General features: G+C 52.4%; 2 protein-coding genes and 1 long non-coding RNA gene across 7 annotated transcripts in view; 2 read left to right on the forward strand and 1 right to left on the reverse strand.

Annotated features, from left to right (window-relative positions):
* The window catches only part of TUBD1 (tubulin delta 1), a 5,610-nt gene extending 904 nt beyond the window's left edge, over positions 1 to 4,706 (forward strand). For 2 of the 4 annotated variants that reach the window (XM_044430137.1, XM_044430136.1), the window contains 8 exons: positions 159 to 248; positions 557 to 704; positions 1,418 to 1,634; positions 2,208 to 2,439; positions 2,658 to 2,822; positions 3,050 to 3,190; positions 3,725 to 3,908; positions 4,485 to 4,706. In XM_044430137.1, coding sequence (XP_044286072.1) covers positions 159 to 248; positions 557 to 704; positions 1,418 to 1,634; positions 2,208 to 2,439; positions 2,658 to 2,822; positions 3,050 to 3,190; positions 3,725 to 3,908; positions 4,485 to 4,587 — 1,280 coding nt within the window. In that variant the 3' untranslated portion in view covers positions 4,588 to 4,706. Of the gene's footprint in view, positions 1 to 158; positions 249 to 556; positions 705 to 1,417; positions 1,635 to 2,207; positions 2,493 to 2,623; positions 2,823 to 3,049; positions 3,191 to 3,724; positions 3,909 to 4,484 lie in introns of all 4 variants that reach the window. The other 2 variants (XM_044430139.1, XM_044430138.1) reach the window with 2 other exon arrangements.
* A 1,618-nt stretch (positions 4,707 to 6,324) lies between these two features.
* Positions 6,325 to 9,678, forward strand: LOC123023416. Its single transcript, XR_006414733.1, has 2 exons — positions 6,325 to 6,527; positions 9,430 to 9,678. It is a non-coding gene; the product is annotated as an uncharacterized LOC123023416 (long non-coding RNA).
* Positions 9,679 to 16,256: 6,578 nt separating this feature from the next.
* Positions 16,257 to 20,782, reverse strand: part of VMP1 (vacuole membrane protein 1) — a 76,662-nt gene continuing 72,136 nt past the window's right edge. For both annotated transcript variants that reach the window (XM_044430141.1, XM_044430140.1), the window contains exons 11-12: positions 18,757 to 18,856; positions 16,257 to 17,145 (exon numbers count right to left, since the gene is read on the reverse strand). In XM_044430141.1, the coding sequence (XP_044286076.1) occupies positions 17,002 to 17,145; positions 18,757 to 18,856 (244 nt within the window). In that variant the 3' untranslated portion in view covers positions 16,257 to 17,001. The remainder of the gene's footprint in view (positions 17,146 to 18,756; positions 18,857 to 20,782) is intronic.

Below are 20,782 nucleotides of genomic sequence, written 5' to 3' on the forward strand. Positions count from 1 at the left end.
CCCCCCCACCCCACCCCCAAATCGGGGCAGTGAACCAGCTACCCGAAAGGAGTAGAAATGCAGAATTGACATGGCACTTGCATGAGTGTCCGTGTGAGAGAGCGTTCGCTGGGCCTAATAAAAGGCTTGACACTTATTTTAGTTTTGCCCGACTGTAGCATCTTCGGGGAGACCGTGCGTAAAAGATGGGCTGTGCACCCCTCGGGACAGCGGCTGCCGCACTGGAGAAGGAACCTTTAAGAAATGGTGTTCGTCACTATTGGTTTTAAGAAACATCCTTGGACATTTTTGCCTGTTTTCATCAGGAAAGCGTACTGCCAGTCTTTATCCTTCGCCCTTCTTTCTTTCTTTCTTTCTTTCTTTCTTTCTTTCTTTTCTTTCTTTTCTTTCTTTTCTTTCTCTCTCTCTCTCTCTCTCTCTCTCTCTCTCTCTCTCTCTCTCTCTCTCTCTCCTTCCTTCCTTCCTTCCTTCCTTCCTTCCTTCCTTCCTTCCTTCCTTCCCGTTTTGCTCTTTAAAGTGTGATAAACCAGTTGATGCTTATTTTCCTCCTCTTCAGTTCCAACTGCCCGGGCAGTTCTTGTCGACATGGAACCGAAAGTGATTGGCCAAAGTTTATCCATGGCTTCAAGGTCTGGAAGCTGGACATATGACCACAAGTCTCACTTCTGCCAGAAGCAAGGGTCAGGCAACAACTGGGCCAAGGGGTAGGCGTGCTTTGAATCGATGCAAACAAAGAAAGTTCTGTTTGTACTCCTGAGCTGAATTATACCCTGCGGCTCAGCTACAAGAAACCTCAAGAGGTTTTAGAGTTCGACCAGGTTTTAGCTCAGACAAGCCAAACTATGGTTTGCAGTAACCCGAGCTTCGAATCCGAAATGTAGTTTGAATGTTCCCACGTACGCTATGGGTTGGAGCCACTTGTCTGAAAACTCACTTAAAGCCACGTCTCTAGTTCTGATTTGCCAGTTCATCGGAGATTATGGCTTACCAGTTCAGGCATCAGTCAAAGCCACAACCCCATGTACAACTTACTTGAGAATAAATCCCGGTTAACTTTTTAAAAAGCCTGCCCTAAAGTCCCAACCCCACAGAATCAGGTTGCAAACCTGCAGCCCCTAAAGAACTTCTGACGGCCCTCAGAAAGTTCAGGAGTCCAAGGCTGGAGGTAATGCAGGAGGAATCAGAGCTATGCTCCCCCCCCCCCGACCCTCTAGGTTCATTCTAAGTCTGGATCCAATCCGGTAACTGCAGACACTTTTAAACAGTATCAAGCCTCAAATCCCACCCATTGTCTTACCCTGGGAGGCCTACTGACTGAGCAATAAATGCATGGCTTGCGTAGGCTGCGAGGCAGCGTTGTGGAGAATGGTCGCTGAAGCACCCCTTCCCATCCTCTCATCCTCTGTCTGGGCACAAGGTACGCCATCCATGGACCGAAGCACGAAGAAGCCATCATGAACTTGGTCCGGAAGGAGGTCGAGAAGTGCGACCGACTGAGTGGATTTCTGACGGTGATGAGCATGGCTGGCGGGACGGGGTCAGGCCTGGGGGCGTTCGTGACGGCCAGCCTGAGAGACACGTACCCAGCCTCTTTCCTGCTGAACCACGTGGTCTGGCCTTATGGGACCGGTGAGGTAGGTGCTGCAGCTCTGGCAGTGGGGCACGGACGCCAGGACTGTCCACCCACAAGGCGGGCGCTGCCCTGTTGGCCTGCAGGTAGAAAAACCAGGTGGGCAGCCTCGTGGGGAATGAGACTCTCAAGGGAAGGCATCCAAGTGGCGCTTCGCAGGTAGGACGTGGCCTCTTGCGCTGAAGGATGGATACAGAAGCGCAGAGCGGACCACCTCTCGATAGACAAAATTGTGCAGGGAATGCGTCCGAGCGGCGGGGCCCACTGCAGCCCCCGAGAACCTTCTGTAAGCAAAGAAATCGTGAGCAGCCCCGATTGGCTGGATGCTACCTGCAGGGTCAAAGGCAGGGTGCCAGTGCACACCAGTTGCTGGGGAACATGAGCAGGAGGGTACCGTCGCATGCATCCTTGTGGCTCTCCCGTAGGCAGGTGGCTGACCCCCACGAGGACCGAACGCTGGGTCAGCCGGACCTGGGGTCGGTTCTAGCAGGCTCTTCCTAGGTTCTTCGTGTCTGTCCCTCCACCGAAACAGCATGTGTTTTCCCTGGTTGCCTTCATTTTTTTTTAACCTTTCCAGGTTATTGTCCAAAACTACAACTCGGTCCTCACCCTCTCGCACCTCTACCAGTCCTCGGATGCCCTCCTGATTCACGAGAACGATGCCATGCACAAGATCTGCGCACAGCTCATGAACATCAAGCAGATCTCGTTCCGGGATGTGAATCAAGTCATTGCCCATCAGCTGGGGAGCATTTTCCAGCCGGCTTATACCTCCGGAGGGGCCACTCAGTATAGCAGGAGCCCCCTAGGTATTTGGTGCCGACTGCAATGCTTTGCTCCCTACTTCAACCTTTCGCCTCTTGCTAACTCCAGCATCGTAAAGCAGCCTTGGTATAAGTCGCTAGTCCACAAGCTCTCTCATCAGTCTGTTTGCCCATGTAAATTTAGATTAGTTTTTCCTTGCTGAAGAAATGGGTGCATGAGACTGCACAGTTCGGTTTCATTCTCTCCCGTTTCTCTTTCCCAGGGGACTTCATGGAGGCTTTGGTCCCCCACCCCGAGTTCAAGATGTTGGGCCTCCGGAATATCCCTCAGATGTCCGAGAACTCGCTTGCCTACAGCACTTTTGTGTGGCCCGGTCTCCTAAAGCACCTGAGGCAGATGTTGATTGCAAATGCCAAAATGGAGGAAGGTAAGGCTGCCAGGTGAACCACAGGTGTACCCGCCACGCGGCCTCCCGCGCTGAATGGAGCGCACTTGGGGGCCACCCCCAGACGGAGCAGGGCTGGGTTTGGGCCTGGGGCTTGTGGTTCTGGATCCTCGCTTTATGGTTCCTTGCTGAAGCGAGCCACTCGGGTGCAGCCCACAGTCGCGGGGCTCGGAGCACAGAACCGTTTCTGCCGAATTTTCCACATGCAGGCATCGACTGGCGAGTCCGGCCTCCCATACCTGGCCTCCCAGTGCCTGAGAAACCGTCTCCCAACAGCAGAGCTCGTTTTAACACCTCCATTGCCAACTTGGTTACGCTGCGAGGGAAGGACGTTCACGGCGTCGACCTGGGTGAGACCCTGCCACGGATGCTGCAGCGGGGGTCCTCCGTTTCCGCTAGCTTTCCCGTGGCGCTTTCCCACAGTTAGCTACAGGAGATCGGAAAATAATAGTTCTGCTCCAACCATCTCTCCACAAGCATTTTCCAGCCTTCGAGGCGAAGGCGTGGGAGCACCAAGGACCACTCCGTTTGACCGCTGCCCGTCTCAAGACAGCATTTCTTTAATCCTGAGAGCGTGGAAGCATCACAGGCCGCTGCTGTGCTTTGCTGCCACCCAGCACTGAAAAGGCAGCCGTGCCAAAACCTTGGCCGGATGACTTTTTAATCCTTTTAAAAATAGCACGCCACAGGTTAAAACCTGGAGGGAATAAAAGCAGTCGAAAGACTGAAAAAGAGAAGCACGCCAAGTCCTCAACCAGCACGTGCTCCACAAAGGGGGCACCCCCCCCCCCCCGGAAGGCCCTCCCTCTCTGGCCACCGTATCTCGCGGTGGGAAAGATGTGGCGGCTGCGTCTTGCTTTTTCACGTCCTCTTGCTCATTCTAGGTGGTTTCCAAGAGCCTGCGCTGTACACTTCCTGGAGAAATGCACAGGATGCCTTGACGGTGTGGAAAACCCCGCGGGCCTTTAATGGCTACGAGAAGTCTGCGTCTTTGGTCAGCAACAGCCAGTGCTTGGTGAAGCCCCTGGACACTGTTGTGGGGAGGGCCTGGAAAATGTTTGCCTCCAAGTAAGTGGGAGACAGGATGGCGTTGCCTTTCTTGCGAAGCCACTGTCGTCTCAGTCTATACCGTTTATTTATTTTGCGCTAACTTTAGGCTGCCTTTCAGGGCTGAACCTTCTGCGGGAGGGATGCAGGATAAAGAATCATATAGAAGAGTACAAACAGGGAATGTATTAATATGCATTAAAGTCTCATAAAGCCTCAGACAAGCAGGTTGTGCCGGCAACCTACACTGCACGAGAAGGCCAGCCGGACGGGTGGGGGTTCAGGGCCTCCCCAAGGCCTGCAGTGAAGGGGTCTGGCAAACCTTGATGAAAGCCAGTTCCTGTGGCGCAGGGCCACTGCGAAAAAGGCACTGCAGATGACAGGAAAGACGGGGCGTGAGAAGGCGCTGCTGCTTAATTGCCAGCAAACTGGGCGACGCAAAAGTGAAGTGAAGGGCCGTTCGCTAGCTCTGAATCTGGCCACTGGAACTGAAAGCGGCGGACAAAGCTGGTCACAAGGCCCGTGACTGTGGTTTAGTCACAGCTAATTTTGGCTGGCCTCTCGCACACCAGAGCTCCTCTTGCTTGCTCCGTGCAGGGCTTACATTCACCAGTACACGAACTTTGGGATTGAAGAAGACGACTTCCTGGACTGTTTCACGACCCTGGAACAAGTTATCGCCAGCTACGCCAGCCTCTGATTCCAAATGCTTTGCCGGCCGGCACGGAGCAACGCAAGCAGTGCAGATCTGATCCGGATTCTGGATGTGGGGCGACCATCTTACATAAAATGCCGGGGGGGGGGGGGAGTTGCGGCTGTCCAGCTTTGGGGGGGCCTACAACTCCCATCAGCCCTCTAGCACAGCCCGTGACGGTTTGTGGGAGCTGTAGGCTAAAATGTCAGGAAGGCCGCAAGCTACACACATGTAAGGTTTGGCTCAAGACTTAATCATGGCTTTAGTCCACCCACCGAAATCCATGGGACTTAAGTTAATTCACACTTGTCCCACTCATTTCCGTGGGCCTGCTCTCAACACGATCGAGCCTGGCTCCAGCCCTAGATATTTTCAAACTGATCAAGTAACGCCGTGACATGGAGGCCAAAACAGTACAGCGTGACTAGTCTTGAAGAGGTGCCCAGTTCAGTGATCTTGCAAACCTGGGAGCACCTCCCAGCTTGGCAAAGAGCGCCGTGTTTCTGCTGAAAGGGCAGAATCTGATACGCCTTCTTGCTGAGCTGCTTTCTTTGCAAAAAGGAATGTAGCATTCCCTACCAACAGCAGAACGCCTGGGAGTTGGGTCCGAGGCAAAAGTCTTCCGGGGGCCGTGTGCAGCTGGGATCCAGGCTGAGTTATGTTCAAGGGGACGACCTTCCCTCCCCATGGGGACCCCTTCAGCCACCTGAAAATCACGCGGAGAAAGTCAGCAAGACCTGGCCAAAAAGAGCGACCTGCTGTATGCCGAAGGGTGTGGGAAAACCCCTGGAAGTTCAGACTGGAGATCTCTTCCTCCTTTGGATGGCAGATCCTGGCTCTAACCCAGGAAGCCTAAACAGCACAGGTATTACAACCCCATGCTTGGATTCACTGGCACACCTGGTTTGTACCACCTGGGATGTATATAGTTGGTCTATGAAATAAATTTATTTTACGCGAGTATCACCCGTGCGTGATTTAAGAGTGTGTTCTCCCGAGCTCTTACTTACACCTTAGCGGAGCTCCAAGTACTTTTGCTGGTTTCTCTTTGCAGCCGTCGCATGCAGCCGGCTCGGTCGGGACCTGCCTGCCTGCCTCGTGGCGGACGCTCACCGCAGTATGCTGGCAACAGCTCGCCACAGTTCCAGGATTAGCAATTTTCCCAGCGCGGCTTGGCAGATTTCAGGGAGAGTGTTTCTGGCCCATCATTTCTCCTAGGAATTCAGAGCAGCAAACGTCTTCCTCCGTGTTATCCTCACGACGACCCTGTGAGGTCCTGTCGGCCAGGACCACTCCATTAGCGGAGCAGGTGATCCAACTGGTCCCAGCCCGGCGCTGCAGTCCAGTGATGGGCAATGCTTGGCCCCCCGGCTGTTCTGGCCCGCAGCTCCCAGGGGTCTTCAGACAGACTGAGCCGAGCGGGGCTGATGGGAGTTCAGATCGCACCCGAGGTGCTTCCAGCTGCAAGTGAGGCAGCAGAGGCCCCTCCACGCCCCCCCACTCCTGCTTGACCGGATAGCCCTGCTGGTCACCTCATCCTGCCACGTATACCGTGCAGCATCCATGAGGGACTTGCCGGCCTCACGCAGTGAGTGGCCGGCTGCTAGAAGTGTCCCTCTTGTGTTTCGGGAGCGAAGATTTCCAATTTGGGAGGTGCGGCTGCTGTATAGTTATAAAAAAGCCACAAGATGGCAGCCTTATCTAGCCTTAGGCAGCGCAAGGGAAGGGTGGACCAGGATTTAATTTGATCACTAGCCCAGAGCTGGGCAATAGTGAAATGCAGGAAGTACACAGTTTCTCCTATCTGGAACCAGAGACTCATTTGCCAATCGACATTCGAGGACTGATAAAGGTTCCAGGAAAAGAGCAGTGTGCATTTTGGAGGCCATAACCAAAAGCCCTAAGACTGTTTTAAGAACCTGCAAAAAGTCGATTCGTTTAAAGAAGTACGTACCTAGAAGTTAACTTTTTAATTAATGTAAATGTGCCCATATAGTTGAGGCCTGCCTCAGCCTCAGCCTCAGCACATAGCTTGCAGTCCACGGCGTTTGAAGCCTGGGGGCATTTTCTCAGGGGAAGGACCGCTTCTCCCCTTATGAGGATGAAAATGGGGGGGCGGCTCCCTCAGGGCGCCCGGGCACGCTTCCCCTCAGGCTGATCAGACGCGGGGTGTCCTTCCCAGAGGACCTTTGCATGAGGCCATTGCGGTATGAAACCCGCGGGCAAAGATGGGTCCCAGAAAACGGGCCGACCTGCCCCAGATCGCCGGCCCCAGAGCCATGGTGCGCTTGGGGCCGGCCGGCTCCGCGCTTGGCCCCCTCCTGCCTCTTCGGGAGCCGGTCCCCGTCCCCCGAGGGAGCCCAGCAGCTGCTCCTGGGGGCTGCGGCCGCGGGACGGGCAGGAGCTTGGGAGAGGCGGAAGCGCGCGAGGCCGGTTCCCCCACCGCTGCCCTCCCTGGTCTCTTCGGGACAGGCTGTTCTTGGAGCCGATGAAGCCGCGCCCGGGGAGCAGCTGCTCGCCCTTCTGGGAAAGCGGGTTACCTGCTTCTGCTGAGTCACAAATCCGGATGACTAACTTATTATGCTGCGAGGGAAGGGGCCAGAGGAAGGCAGGCAGGCCGGGCAAGACTTGTGCAGCTGTGAAGAGAGTGAGCAACACACGCCGGGGAGGGGGAAGGCAGGGGGACAAAACCTGCCTGGAGCTGAGGGAAGGGGACACGGTGGGACGGTTTGGCTCGAGCCGCTTGCCCTTGAGGGAAGGGCAGAAGAGGAGGCACGGCTCACTCGGTAAAAAAGGTTTTCTTTTTGCAAGAGGAGCCGTGTTCATCTATCGCAGGCAGAACAGAGAGGCCTGGTTTGCATGTCGTGATAACTCGGAGTACGATTTGATTGGCGTATGGACTGGATGGAAGTGTGGATGTCGTCCTTGCACACCCACCCCTACAAAATGAAAGACGGCCCTTGTTCCTGCCGCGTAGCTTTCCCACAGCCGTCCGTGTAGAGCACATAAAAAACCAGACGCCAAGTCAATGGGCACCTGTTATTCAAACAGAAAACCAGCCGCGCCTCCGATAACGCTGTCGGGGGTTTTGTAGCTGCCTTTTTTTTCTTGCTTTGTTTTATTGCTCAGAACATTGCATGAAACCGGCCTCTGCATTCCTCTCCCCCCCACCCTTCTGTGTGTTTCCTCTTCCTCGCTCCCGCCCAGAGTCCCTTACGCAAGGCAGCCGGCGAGCTTTCCACACGCAAAGGGCGGATAAACGCTGCCGAGCCCGGAGCCAGTCTTGGGCCGTGTGGGGAAGTGGGAAGCGGCAGGAGAACAACGCTCGTCCTCGTGCAAACGGCCACGGCCTCAAAAGCGGAATGGGGCCCTCTGAATGCGGCAGGGGCGAGTGGCCGGCCAGCACGAGAGCCCAGCTGGATAAGTCTCCACGGGCCTCTTAACACAAACTCTTTGGGAGGGCAGGGCAGAGGAGCTGCTTGGCTAATAGTTATGGCCCAACCTCAGGGCTGGGTCAGGTGAGGCTTGGATGCGCACCTGCCGAGTGCCCTCGCCTCCCAGGGACCCACGGACCAGAGCCCGGCGTCGCTCCACCTCTTCTCCATTGCACTGTGCCGCTTCTCCCACCTCCCGCCCTGGCCCAGACAACACCTGGGAGGAGGGGAAGGGGAGAAGCCCCCGCCAGGCAAGCGATGGCCATGAGGGGCAGGAGCCGGCAGGAGCAGGTGCCGAGAAGGTCCTGGCGCCCCCAGTCCAGCTGAACCTGCTGGCTGCCTCAGTGCGCCATGTCCCGGGACAGGATAGCCCGAGGGCCACATTCAATTTCAGAAAAGCTTCCCCACTGACGGATGAGGCCAAAGGCAAAGTACGGGGAGAGGAGAAGCAAAAGGTGGTCCCTGAAAACACCTGAGTGGCCTGTGAGAGAGGCCACTCAGCCCTTGAAAATGTTCACACAGAAAGCTAAACGAGGCTTCTGGCCGCTAAGTGTGACGGGGCTTTAGCACTCTCTCCTGCACAACGGGCATAGTGGGGACACACAAATGGGGGAACACTTTGGGTTTTGCCTCCTGGGCAGGAGAAATCATGCAAGTTTGCCAAGCAGAGAAGCATCTGGAATGCCAGGCACAAGATCTTACATTACATGTCACCGAGCCTAAGACCCTGCATAAGAAATTCAATTTTCCAGTGTTACCCCAAGAGATGTCCAAAATTCCTTGCTGACAAGCCCGCGGTTCGGAGACGTGCCTTCCCGGAGGGCCGACGAGCACAAATCCTGCCGCTTCCCTTTTTATCCCCAAGAGAGCTGGGAGGAACTTCTGGGCTGATCAGCCCAAGAGCCACTGGGAGGGGGAAACGAACCTTGGTCTCACTGGAGAGTTGTGTTGTGCAAGGAGGGGCAGCAGGAAAAATGAAGCAAGCGATCGCCGTTTTCCCAACAGCGTGCGGAGAGTCTTTGCAAGCCAAGCTCTTTCGCAAGACGCTTCCAAACCAAACAGGGCGAACCAGTGGCCTGTTCAGAAAGTTGTGACCCCGAGGGTCAGCACACACGTAACGCTAAGCGCTCCCAGGGCCTCGTGAGACAGAGATTCCCGTGGGGCAAAGGACGCCCAGTTCCGTGTGAGACAAGCTGACCCATGGCCTGGCCCGGCATTTGTCAACTCAATTCCTGCAAATTTGTTTATGCTATCGGACTTCCCTCTCGCTTTTTTTCCCCAGCTTTTAAGTGTTCGGGGGAATTGTCATCTTTTATGTGCTTGGCAGGCTGCAGCTTTGGAGAGCTGCTGGATTCAAAGCGATTAACTAGTAAAACAACTCTCTGTAACAAGAATGTCTCTTTCTCCTCCTCAGGCAGAAGCACCAGGAATGTCAAATGAGGATCTCTTGCTTCATTCGAAGGTTGTTTGTCAAATGCGGAAACAGGAAGTCAAGAAAAAGGAGTCCCGCCGATTTTACAAGCGTAGATGTCAACTCATTCCCGTTCAAAATGCAACAGCCTTTGTACAGGGAGTGCAGCAAGTTCAAGAAGGGCACCTCAAAGCGCAAACATCCCGTGGAACCAGTTGCCACAGGATTAACAAAATAAATAAATAAATAAAAGCCTGCGCACAATACATACAAAGGGCATAGAGACCGGCAGCCTTGAAGAAAAGATCTGGAAAGAAGAGGCCAGCGTGCCAAAGGGAAGCGGTGGGGGGTTGGGTACCTGATCTAGTAATTCGCCCCTACCTTCCGGCTCTCTCCTGTGTTTTAGAGCACTTCACTTAGTCCTTCCTAAGGTTGTTCTAATTTTCCAGCAGCCAGACTGGAAACGTTACAAGAGAAGTCCCCTGCCCAAGGATTTAAATATTCAAGGTGTGCAAAACACAAAACCCAAATAAAGGTGGCGTCGGATAGCAGCACTTTGCCTGGCCGCACTGCCAAGAAACAAAACCAAACCAAACCAGGAGGCGGCAGAGAGACGTGTCGGGGGCTCATCGGCTCCCACGCGCTGGAGATCTCTGGGGGTATTTTCCTGGCGAGGCAAAAGGCGTCCTTGAAAGATGGGCTTTGGGGAGGAAATAATGGGAGCTGGTGGGTGGCAGAAGCTGGGCCAGGACTTAAGCTGCCAGGACTGATGTTCCCAACCGAGTAAGTTTCTCCAGGAGCTGATTGTGTTGCTCCTGCACAGGTTGTTTGCTCCTGTTGGCTTTGGTATGAATTCATTTCCATCGCACACTCATCTTTAACTTAGAGGCTGGTAAGAACAGCCAGGTGAAATGTCAGGTTCAGAAGCAAAGCTGATTTTAAATGTGTGTTTAAGAAATCAGAGATGTTTTGTATTTTGGTTTTTTTTAAGTACTTTTAGTGTGGTTGTCCTGTATTTTGGAAATGTGTAGCAAAGTGCAAGAGATATTTTTAGATACAGACAAGTGGTTCATAGATTGATGAAAGAAATTTCTCTAATCGTGGCTTGCAGATGATGGGAAATCTCATCAGAAAGAGGGAATATTCCGAGACAGCTGTTTTTGCTCATTCCAAAACAGAAGTGTTTCCAACTATGGTAGTTTCAAAATGTATTCAGAATATTTAAAAAAAAATAACTTGTCCCCTTTCAGATCCTTCCTCAAAACTCACATTTTCCATTGTGCTTTTGGGCTTAACCTCTTGATTTTCAACCACAGCCACAATCATATCTAAGTACACGTAACTGCCTTGTTTACTTCAGCTGTAAGCCAATTGCTCTCAAGATACAGATTGTAAGCCCCTTGATGACAGAGACCTGTTTGCTTTGCTGATCAAATTCCGTAATGTATCATGCACTTCAGTGCTGAATGAATGCACAATGTTATTCTCCATTATACCATAAGCCACTGGCGCAGGTATAACTTCTGAACAGCAGGTGCCCAAACAGAACAGTGGTCGTACCCACCTCCCCAAGAAGAGCTCCAAAATTCAGGCTGCTCTTAAAAGCAAAAGCAAACCGAAAAAACAGCCCTAGCCGTTTTAAGCTCAGCCGGGAACAGATCTTTTCAAGGGATGACGAGTCTTAACTGTTCAATTCTGACCCAAAATACTTCACAGCCCAGCAGGAATAGCTTACCACAATGTTTTTTCTGCTGGGAGTCCTATTTGTCTCCCGAGTTACTGAGAATTTTCAGCTGATCTTACAGGGTTCATGGAATTCTTTCAGGATGATGCAAGATGACTTCATCATCCCTTCTACTTAAGAGAAAAAAAAATCCTGGAGCAATGCTGGAACCACTATGCCACCAATTATAATCCTGCCTTCTCTCACACACACGTCCTGATAATAGCCTATGTTCAAGGCAAGAAAACGTGCTTCAGAAAGAGCTCTCCCCCCCATTCCCCGCACACACAGAGAAGGCGGTGTAGAAAAGCTGAAGCCTCTGAAGGCTACCGGAAAGGCGTCTCGTAGGGGACTGTCCCCACCTTCCACCTCCATCGCTAAATGACTCCTGCCATCCCGACGTCCCTCATGTGACCGGCCCTTCGCATGCTTTGAGAGCCGTGCTTGCTTTTGAACAGAAGGAAACGCAAGGTTTTCTGTCTGCAAGCCCTTCCCTCCGCTCTCTGTGCTTCTTCAGTGAAAAAGGCACTCTCCACACGCCCAGAAGCTCTTCTACCTGCTTTCCACATCCTCCACTACATCGTGTTCCAGGACTACAGTCAATGCCCTGAGCAAATGATGGGCATTAAAACCTAACTTAGCTAAGCAACGCATTTAGAGTTTATCAAATGAAGAACCTGTTTTCAAGCCAATGAAAGCTGCTAGTGTAAGCAACCGGAGTAGAGCAGAGCAAACCCTCGCTCCTCTCTCTCTATTTAAAACATTTCTATGCCACCCCCATCGCAACAAAGCCTCGGGGTGGCTCACAACATACATAAAAATACAATCAATAATTTAAAAACTGGTACCATCTCTATCCCCCATGCTCCATCGTAACTGGGAATTCTCCCAAGGACTTTGCAGAAAATCAGTTCTTCAACAGTTTGGACAATCTGGGGATTCCTGTGACTCCAGAGACTCAGCAGAATTGGGATCTGTGCCTCTTCCAGGATTAATGCCATGTTTTTATTCACCACTAGGTGGTCGCTGCAGATGGGGTGGGACATGATATGGTAAACTGGGTTTTGTTACCCACTTTGGGCCCTTGGGATGGGGCCGCTGTAAGTCCAAATAATAAAGTTCAGTGTGGCTGCTAAAATCATTCAACCTGAGACAGAAAAGAGGATTCTCAACAGGAAGAGTTAGAATCTGAATGGGCTGGAAACTAATCGGTCCTGGCGCCAATTTATTTATTTATTTTTTAATTTGGCAAACTAAATTCAATCATTTTGAATCTTTTACATTTTGGCTCAGTCACTCCTGCATTTGATTGGAAATATTACCTCAACCAGATTCTAGGGTTTTGCATCTAATAAAAACTAATACTCATCCGCTGGCAGGGAAAGGATTCAGCAGCATAACCTAAATTGCACATACTCACAGACCTGTCCGCTCTGAAGACTGATAAATCGGTTATTCTGTATGAGTGGAACCCTCTAGAAAAGATCTTTAAAAGAATATGCAGGTATTGACTTTATCATTGAAGGAGAAGGAAGATACTGACTTCGATCAAACATGGGACTCTTTTTATTATTGGCTAGAGAAACGGGACTTCGCATAGATTTAAATACATTTTAAAGTTATCATAAATGGAAAAAGAAGGGTGTGGGGGTGGCCCAGTAGGCCCGATGTTTTTTTGATGATTGATGTTGTCTTTTTAGGTTTTTTTCTTTGTTCTTTAGGATTATAATTTCAAATACAACTTGTTTAAAAAAAATATGCAGGTGTTTGCCCAGATGCCTGCTAAACGTGACACAGTTGAGATGGGGTTCAAGAATGAAGGTTGTCCTTCCGGCGTAACAAAGGGGGTACCCCTGACATCCTGCAAGTCTGAATGGCTCCAGTTTTATGACCAAGTCCTTCCCACCTCTCCTCTGTCCATCACATCCCATCCAGCACTGCTTCATGGGATCATGGTGCGACGTTCTTGCTTTCAGCGAAAAATGTACAAATGGCTTCACACGTTTTCTAAAAAGCAGCAGCTGGAGTCCCAGTTGCTTTGACAGCACACATTAAAAAAAGTTTACTCCCAAATTACCTTGAAAGCGGAAGGCAATTTGGGAGGAGGAAGCGGCCCTGAAAGTGGAACATGGGAGGAGCGCACATTTACTGTGCGCATGGGTATGCACAAATAAAAATCAGATACAGGCTACTTAGAGCTTAGGGTTGAATCCTGAGCAAGTTGAGACAGAAAAGTCGGTCGTGCTTGCAGCCCGTGTTCTTGGTCACCCCGACTGAGGCAAGAATGAATGTTTTTGTCTGCAGTGCACGGCTCTCCCACAAATCTAGTGTTTCCTGAATTGCAGGCCTGCGGCGTTACAGGAGTGCAGAAAGGAAGCGAAAGGGCTTCTCCCGCCGTTGCTCTTGGCCATTTTCTTCCACAAGCCTCGTTCTCCAGGCTGGTTTCCCGTTCTGGAGGCCTGATGGGCATTGTGGAGAGAGAGGGTGGCAGATGGGCACCACACCTCTCTCTCCGGCTGCTTCCCCCCTGCAAATGTTATACAATTGAGAACCTCTGTGTGTGTGTGTGTGGGGGGGGTTAATTTGGTGTTCTAGCTTCAAAGAGACCTTGGAACACAAAATCTCCAGATGCGATTGTGTGTCCTTTGCTCAGAAAACTGAAAAATGAAAGCGTGGTTTCACTGAAAGTCAGTGCACAAAAGGGGCAAAGGACCACATTAAAATAACTGTGTGCAGATTTTAAAAATAATATGATAGAGGGTAAGCCATTTAAAAATACTGCTTAATGGTTTTCATGATGACGATTGCATGCTCAAAGTGCACACGGAGTCTCAAGGAAACGGATGGCTGAATTTTAGCTGGACTTCCTAGTACAGGGACAGTGTTTGTGTCGGCTTGACAAAGGTCCCTGGACAAATCCAGGCCTGGCGGCACTGAACACACAGGGCAAGAGTTTGGGCTGCAGGTCGAGCATAAAGGTGGCAAACACCGAGGAGGCCCTGGTGCAACAGAACGTGCACAGATCTAACTGGATCAACTGGTGTGTAAAAACAGGTTGCCTGGAGGGCTTCCTGAAGAAGGGAGACTCCTATGGCTCAGAATAGATGAAAGCAGATGGTTTGCACGTGAGTCGGGAGCTTCCGGTTCCACACGGGCAAGAGGGAAGTCCACGAGGTCCCTCCCTCCCTGTCGCAAGACCCCCATCCGATGCCAATCACGTCATTCCATTCTGGAAGGGCACCCAAGCCTCTGGATTTTCCCTGGGTCCGCCGAGGCAGTGCAGGAAAGGACATGTGGGGAAATCCCATGCTGTGAATGGAGTTCCATTTCGTTTGTGGGACGGTTGTCGGAGGATCCAAGCCACAGGCGAAGCTCGGGGGTTGGCTTCCTTGAAGTGGGACTTCTCCCACGCTTCTGAAATGTGAAAGGCTTCCTTCCCACATTACCCTCCCTAGAAAGCCTTCGTGAAATCTTGCCATCCCCACCACGTCAGCCAGATTTTCGGACATGCCCGAAACATCCCTCGAGAAAGAGTCTTCTGAACATTACCGTGAAAAAGATCCTACAGCGACTTACCACATCAGCCCAGGTTTTTCTGTTTTGCTTTTACAACTTTCTGAAACAACTTTAAGAAACCCCATCCCAGGATACGGATGACTACCACGGAGCGACGAGTTAAAATAACGTTTATGGTTTATTGTTTTATTAGTTATTCCATTATCTCAACAACATCGGTGGGTGTTCGACAAACAGCCTGACGATGAACAAACAAAACAGCCAGGATGAAAGATACCAAAATGTCAGACAGCCTACCAACTGTTGTTGCCATGACATCCAACGGTCAACATCAGTCTGATAAGCTATCCAACAGAAAGGTAGACGCCACGGAAGTGCCACAGGCCTAGGCAAGCGGGACACACGGCCAGGAGCAAACACACTGCGCATGGAGTACGGCTCGCGTGACAAACCCGGTTCCCCCGTGCAAACCTGCAAGAAACCCAGCTGGTATCTGAAGCAGATTCTGTAGACGGTGTGCTCAGAGGAAGAATGCAGGACTATTATGGACGTCACTCAGAACCAGGACTTCCCGAGCCAGAAAAGCCGCCAACCCCAACTCACTCTGGAACCTTTCCATAGCACCCTTAAACGGGAGGGAACACCCACCAGATTGTTCTTGAGAATGGCCTGGAAGGCTCTGGCTTTGCTGGGGACGGGGCCCGCTCGATTAGGGGAAATGAGCGCTCACACAGACTGTTCTCGCTCTTATACTGCAGCCGAGAAAAGAGAGTGCAGCAAGAAGGGTGTGTGATTTGAGGGCAACTGGGTAAGTCTGAAAGATGGAGGAGGAGGAGGAGGAGGAGCAGCAGCAGCAGCAGCAGGATTGAAGCCATGAAGCTCTGAGTGGGTTTGGGCCAATCACGGAATCTCAGCCCAACCTGTTTCACAGGGCTCTTGGGAGAGTAAAATCAATAGATTATGTCAGCTGCCGTCGGTCCTTTACAAGAGGAGGAAAGGCAGGCTATAAACATAATGTGTGCACACACGTGTGTGTAGTCAACACACAAAAGCAGCTTCCTCGGTGACCCCCCCCCACAACCCTGTAAACTGACTTTCTTTCAAAGACTGACCCTGGGCCATCCTGCCTGCAAACTCCGTCAAGGTATTTCAGGCATCAAAACAAAATCCAGAAACATACTATTTGCTGTGCTCTTTTTAAAAGGCATCTTAAATACGAATGTGAAGGGTGTTTATTCCAGTTACCTTTCTTACACCTTTGATATCACCAAGTGCATTTCTTAATGAGGCTATGCGAACGTCATGCGAATTAACGATTAAAACGACGACAACGAACACCCTACGCATCAGGTTTCTTGTCAGTTAAATAAAAACCAACCAAACCATGTCAAAGGGCCCATGCTTTCTATTTCATCCACCCAAGTCAGACTTTCTAGAGTAAACCCAAGAATAAAAAGGCCCAAAGGATCCTAAGTAGCATTCAACAACAGGAAGGGATCGAGTTTGCAAAGAAACAGAAAAACAGCAACTAAGTATACAAAATGGGGAAGAGGAGGAGTTGGGAAAGCTTTAAAAGACCAAGACAAGGAGGTCTGGAATGATCCAAGGAGATTTTATATGTATTTATCATCTTAACGTCATTCTAGATGTACAGATTTTTTTAAAAAAAGGAAAGAAAAGAAAAAGAAAGCAGAAATCTGGCAATTAGACGGCACCTGGTCTCTCTGTTCACAAATGTTATAAAGGTTTGACACTTCTGTACCCATCCGCCCGCCCGAGAACAGGACACAATGAAGTGGAGAACGTTCAAGAACTCAAGAGGTCAGCACAAGAACCATGCAAGGCGGTCAGTCAATGGTCAGTCAATCTAAGACTATTTCGGTTAAAGACTGGGATGGAACGTCCCAGCTGCCGACCTTGACAATTGCCCTCGGCGGCAAGCGGGGCGGCAAGATGTTTCAGGAAGTTTTGCGTTGTGCTGCTTGCTTGCTTTTAAAAAAATAAATAAAACCCAGTAATTGGGGAAGCAGGTCACTTCCATGGAGAGCACCTCTGTTAAAACAAGGAGTTTAATGTCCCCCTGCAATGTCCCAACGGGATGAAATTTAAACAAGAGCACGCATTTTACCTTTGAAGTACAAAAGGTGGTTAATGAGAATCACTTGCTAATGGCAGGGTTACTCTAACTGTAGAGTGGTGGAAAACAGTAATAGCGATCCCCCCTCCCCCAAGAACCAATTCACCCTCTCCCACACCCCTCTCCTTCAAATAATGCCTTTTTTAATGCGAGGCTGGTCATCCCCGTTAAATGTGGGGTCCCTCTCTCCCTCCACAGCTCATTTGGTTTTCTCCTCTGAGGACATTTGCTGTTGGAGACGCTTGGCGTAGCTCTGAGCCATGGAATTAATAATGGACAATATGAAATAGCACACCATGACAATCACCAACTTTTCAAATGTCCAGGACAGCCAGCTGTCAGCCTGCAGCAAAAACAAAAGCAAAGGGAAAGAGAGAGCAAGAGAGAGACGGACGTGAGTGACGAGGCGCCATGTGAAACGTTTGTGTGAATCGCTTCCCCCGCCGCCCTGTCCTCGCGCCCCAAAGTTTTTGTGTTCAGCCCTTCGCCATCCACCACGCTTTGTCGGGCCTCTCCCACATCTGACTTGTCCACCCGGAGCCCCTCCCAGGGCTGAAAGAATTCCGGGAAATACTGCAGGCTGCACATTCGATCCGATCCGTGGGGGTGGCACTGAGCGAACCTGCTGGACCGCTTCGTTGCCTGCCCCACGGGAACCTGGCTCCGCGGTGGGCCCCCTCTCAGCCTGGCCACTGCCGGTCGAAGGAGAAAACATGGAGCCAGGTGCATAAATCGCCCGACCTGTTCTAAGGACGTCTGCCCAGGTGGCCCAGGGCGGTGCAGCAGCCCAGGTGGCTTGGTCCCCACAGAGAGGCTAGCCTCACAGGGGAACGTATGGATGCAGGGCGAGGCACGCAGGAAACTGCCTTGAGTGCAGATCCGCATATTTGTTTGTCTCGGGCTCCGAGCCAAAAAGCCCTCCTTCCCATGACCGGGGCCTCGGCCCCTTGGACTGGAGACCCCGGGAATGAACCTCAGACCTTCTGGATGCAAAGCAGGGGCCCTGCCAGAGAGCTACACCCCCTGCCTGAAGGAGGATGGGTGGAATTTGGACACACAACTTGATTGCAGAAGCCCGTGGAAGACCGGCTTGTGCACTCTCTCTTGGTCTGGCTCCTCAGTTGTGTCCGTAAAGGTTTACATGAAGGCAAGCGTTGATCCGACCCCTAATTCATGCTCACGAGTTCATTAAAAGAGAATCCACCAAATAGCTCAAGGTGGCCAGCAATGACTCAAATGGTGGGGCTGGCGGGGTGGGGGGGGGGGGAAGGCTACTGAAACTTTGCTGGGATGAGAGTTTCGAGAGGAAAGGTATGCAGACAATCTCTCCTTGGGTCAAAGGAGGGCAGCAGCAAACATCAAAAAAGGGTTTCCCACTTTCCCTTCCTTCCCTAAGACCCTCTTTCCGTTTCCTGGTGCCTCTCAGATGCCCACCTTTCTAAGCTAAATGATGGAGGGACGGGGCAGAGTGGGAAAGGTGCAGCGAACCAACTGAGCAGACATGAGTCTTTTAGGATCCTGGCAGAGATGATACTAATCCTTGGAATATTCCGGTTGGAGGCACCTGGAATTTATCCCGATCAAATTACAGCACTTTTGGTTTTGCAAAGTTTCTTTTCATTCCCGCCTCCCACCCTTTTCTTAGACAGCAAGCAAGAAAGGGCTTGAATTTGAATTCAAAAGTCCTGCAAGGTAGCAGTTTGGAAGGGCCCTTTCATGGGGCTTGTGAAAGAGTAAGATCTGGGTGTCGATTATCGTGCTGGCAAATTTTTATAAAAAGCATAGCCGCTCCCTGTTACTGAGATGGGCTTCAAAGTTTCACCTGAGATTCTGGGAGTTCGCAGGTTAAATTCGAATGGGGAAGTCTGATCCTAAATAAATGGGTTTGGTAAGAGTGTGGCACGGGGGTCTTGGGGGGGGTCTGGGTTGAAGGGAAAAGACTGAGATTTCTCACCTGGGGTGCTCCATCAGCTCTGTGGTGGAGCTTCATCCGCTGAGCTTCCAAATATTCTTGAAAGGGCTTTTGAAGCGACGGACCTACACGGGGGACGGCACTGGTGCCAGGTGGATTCCCAAAGTGCAAGTGAGGCAAAATGTGGGGCAAGGGAAAGGGGTTGGGGTCGGTGGTGGGAGAAGAGAAGGAAAGAAGACAAGAGAAATGATTTGAGGAGGAAGGAAGGAAAGGGGGGGCGACCCCTTACTGCTGAAATCCAGATCACAAGCTAAAGGAAGAAAAACCCGATCCCAACTGAAGTTTGTGGGAACGGGAACATCGTGGCATGCGTGGCCGGGTTTTTGCCTGTGGGGAAAGCACAGGGAGCGCCTTTCAAAATCAGAGGAATTAGAAAGAAATATGAGGAGAGGAGGAAGAGAGGAGAGGAGGAAAAGAGAACCGTGTAAACCGTTGGGGGGCGGCCAGGGGCGAAAGGGGGGAGAGACAGGAGGGCAGCCAGAGCCCCTGCGCAGCAGCCAAGCGCCCGGGCTGCGGGCGCAGGAGGGCTGAGGCTTGCAGCAGCTCCACTTCCTGGAAGCCAAGCCAAGCCGAGCCGAGCCGAGCCGAGCCGGGCCGGGCCGGGCCGGGCCGGGCCGAGCCGAGCCGAGCCGAGCCGAGCCGGGCCAGGCAGTGCCCGGAGTTCAACAGAGGCACTTCTGAGAAGCCCCAACCATTTATCCCCAGAGGTTCCTGTAAGAACTGGTTTGAACCGATCGGCGAGGAAATGACTTGGGCTTGTGTCATTCGCCCCAGTTTAAAAAAGAAACTGCCCGCCCCCCCGGCGCCCACGTGACCGGCCCCCATCCTGTCTCCGGGAGGCGGCCCCGGGCTCCAAGCAAGTCCTTATTAGGACAATTCCTGCGTCATCCTCCCCACCCCCACCCCACCCCACCTTGCCCAAAAAAGAATGCATGGCCCAAATCCCCAAAGGCGGCGGGGGGGGGGGGGGGAAAAAAGGAGGGGGAAAGCCGGGGGGGGAAAGGGGACGGGGGGGGGGGGGGGGGGGGGGAACCAGCCCGGCGCGCTGACCCTTTGCTTCTGAATCATGCCATGGTTTATGGCCGGTGACTACGCAGGGGAATTACGGTTCCTGGACACACCTTGCTCCGGAGGAGGCATCGGGAACACTGATAACATTCAGAGCATGCACAGAGTGGGGGGGGGGGGAGAGGGGTTCGGCTCTGCAACCCGGGCGGCAGGACAGCCTTTGTTTCCACGCAAAGGACGTGGCCGGCAGAGAGAGATCAAGCCAGTACCTCGGGCGAGGTGTGTGTGTGAATGCGAGGGAGAAGCGTGCGCGGGCGCGCACTCGGAGGATCCCGGGGCAAACTCGTCTCCTGAGCCCCAGCAGCAGCCCACGGCCAAATGCCAGCGACGCGCCCTCTGCCACACACAGACTAAGCCCCCAGAAAAGCAGCCAAGGGACCGAAGCGCTGCCGCTTGCCGCACCCCGGGAATCATCCGCACCCCAGGCGGAAACAAACGCGGAGGCAGGGAGAGGAGCCCGAGGCGGCGAGGGCAGCAAGCCTGCCCAGCCCTGCCCGCCCCTTAGGGCCGCGCCGCTGACATCAAGGCCTGTGCCAATGCCACCGGGGTGCGAGGAGTTCCCGGCCGGAGCACCCCAGGGGCGCCAGGGTCAAACCCGACTTAGCCACGAAACTCCCCAGCACATCCTGGCGCGGCCCCCCCTCCCTCAACATGGCACTTCTCGGGTGTGTGGGAGCACAAGTCCCACAATTCCCGGCCAGAAAGCTGCTGGGATTGTGGGAGCTGCCCCACAACACAGCGGCGAGGTAGCCGGCTGGGGTACCTCGTGCAGGCCAGGGCAACCTTCTCTAGCAGCCGCCAAAGGGCCGGCAGAAAGGAGGCCTCCGGCTCGGTTGGGACTTCTGCTCCAAACCACTGGGACCTGCAGGGCCAGCGAGCACCTTCATCCCATCTTTGACCCGACCGGTTTCACAGAGGCATCACAGGGATCAAAGAGGGG

The sequence above is a fragment of the Varanus komodoensis genome, unplaced genomic scaffold (assembly GCF_004798865.1).
Source record: "Varanus komodoensis strain SLA01 unplaced genomic scaffold, ASM479886v1 scaffold20_1, whole genome shotgun sequence".
NCBI lineage: Eukaryota > Metazoa > Chordata > Lepidosauria > Squamata > Varanidae > Varanus > Varanus komodoensis.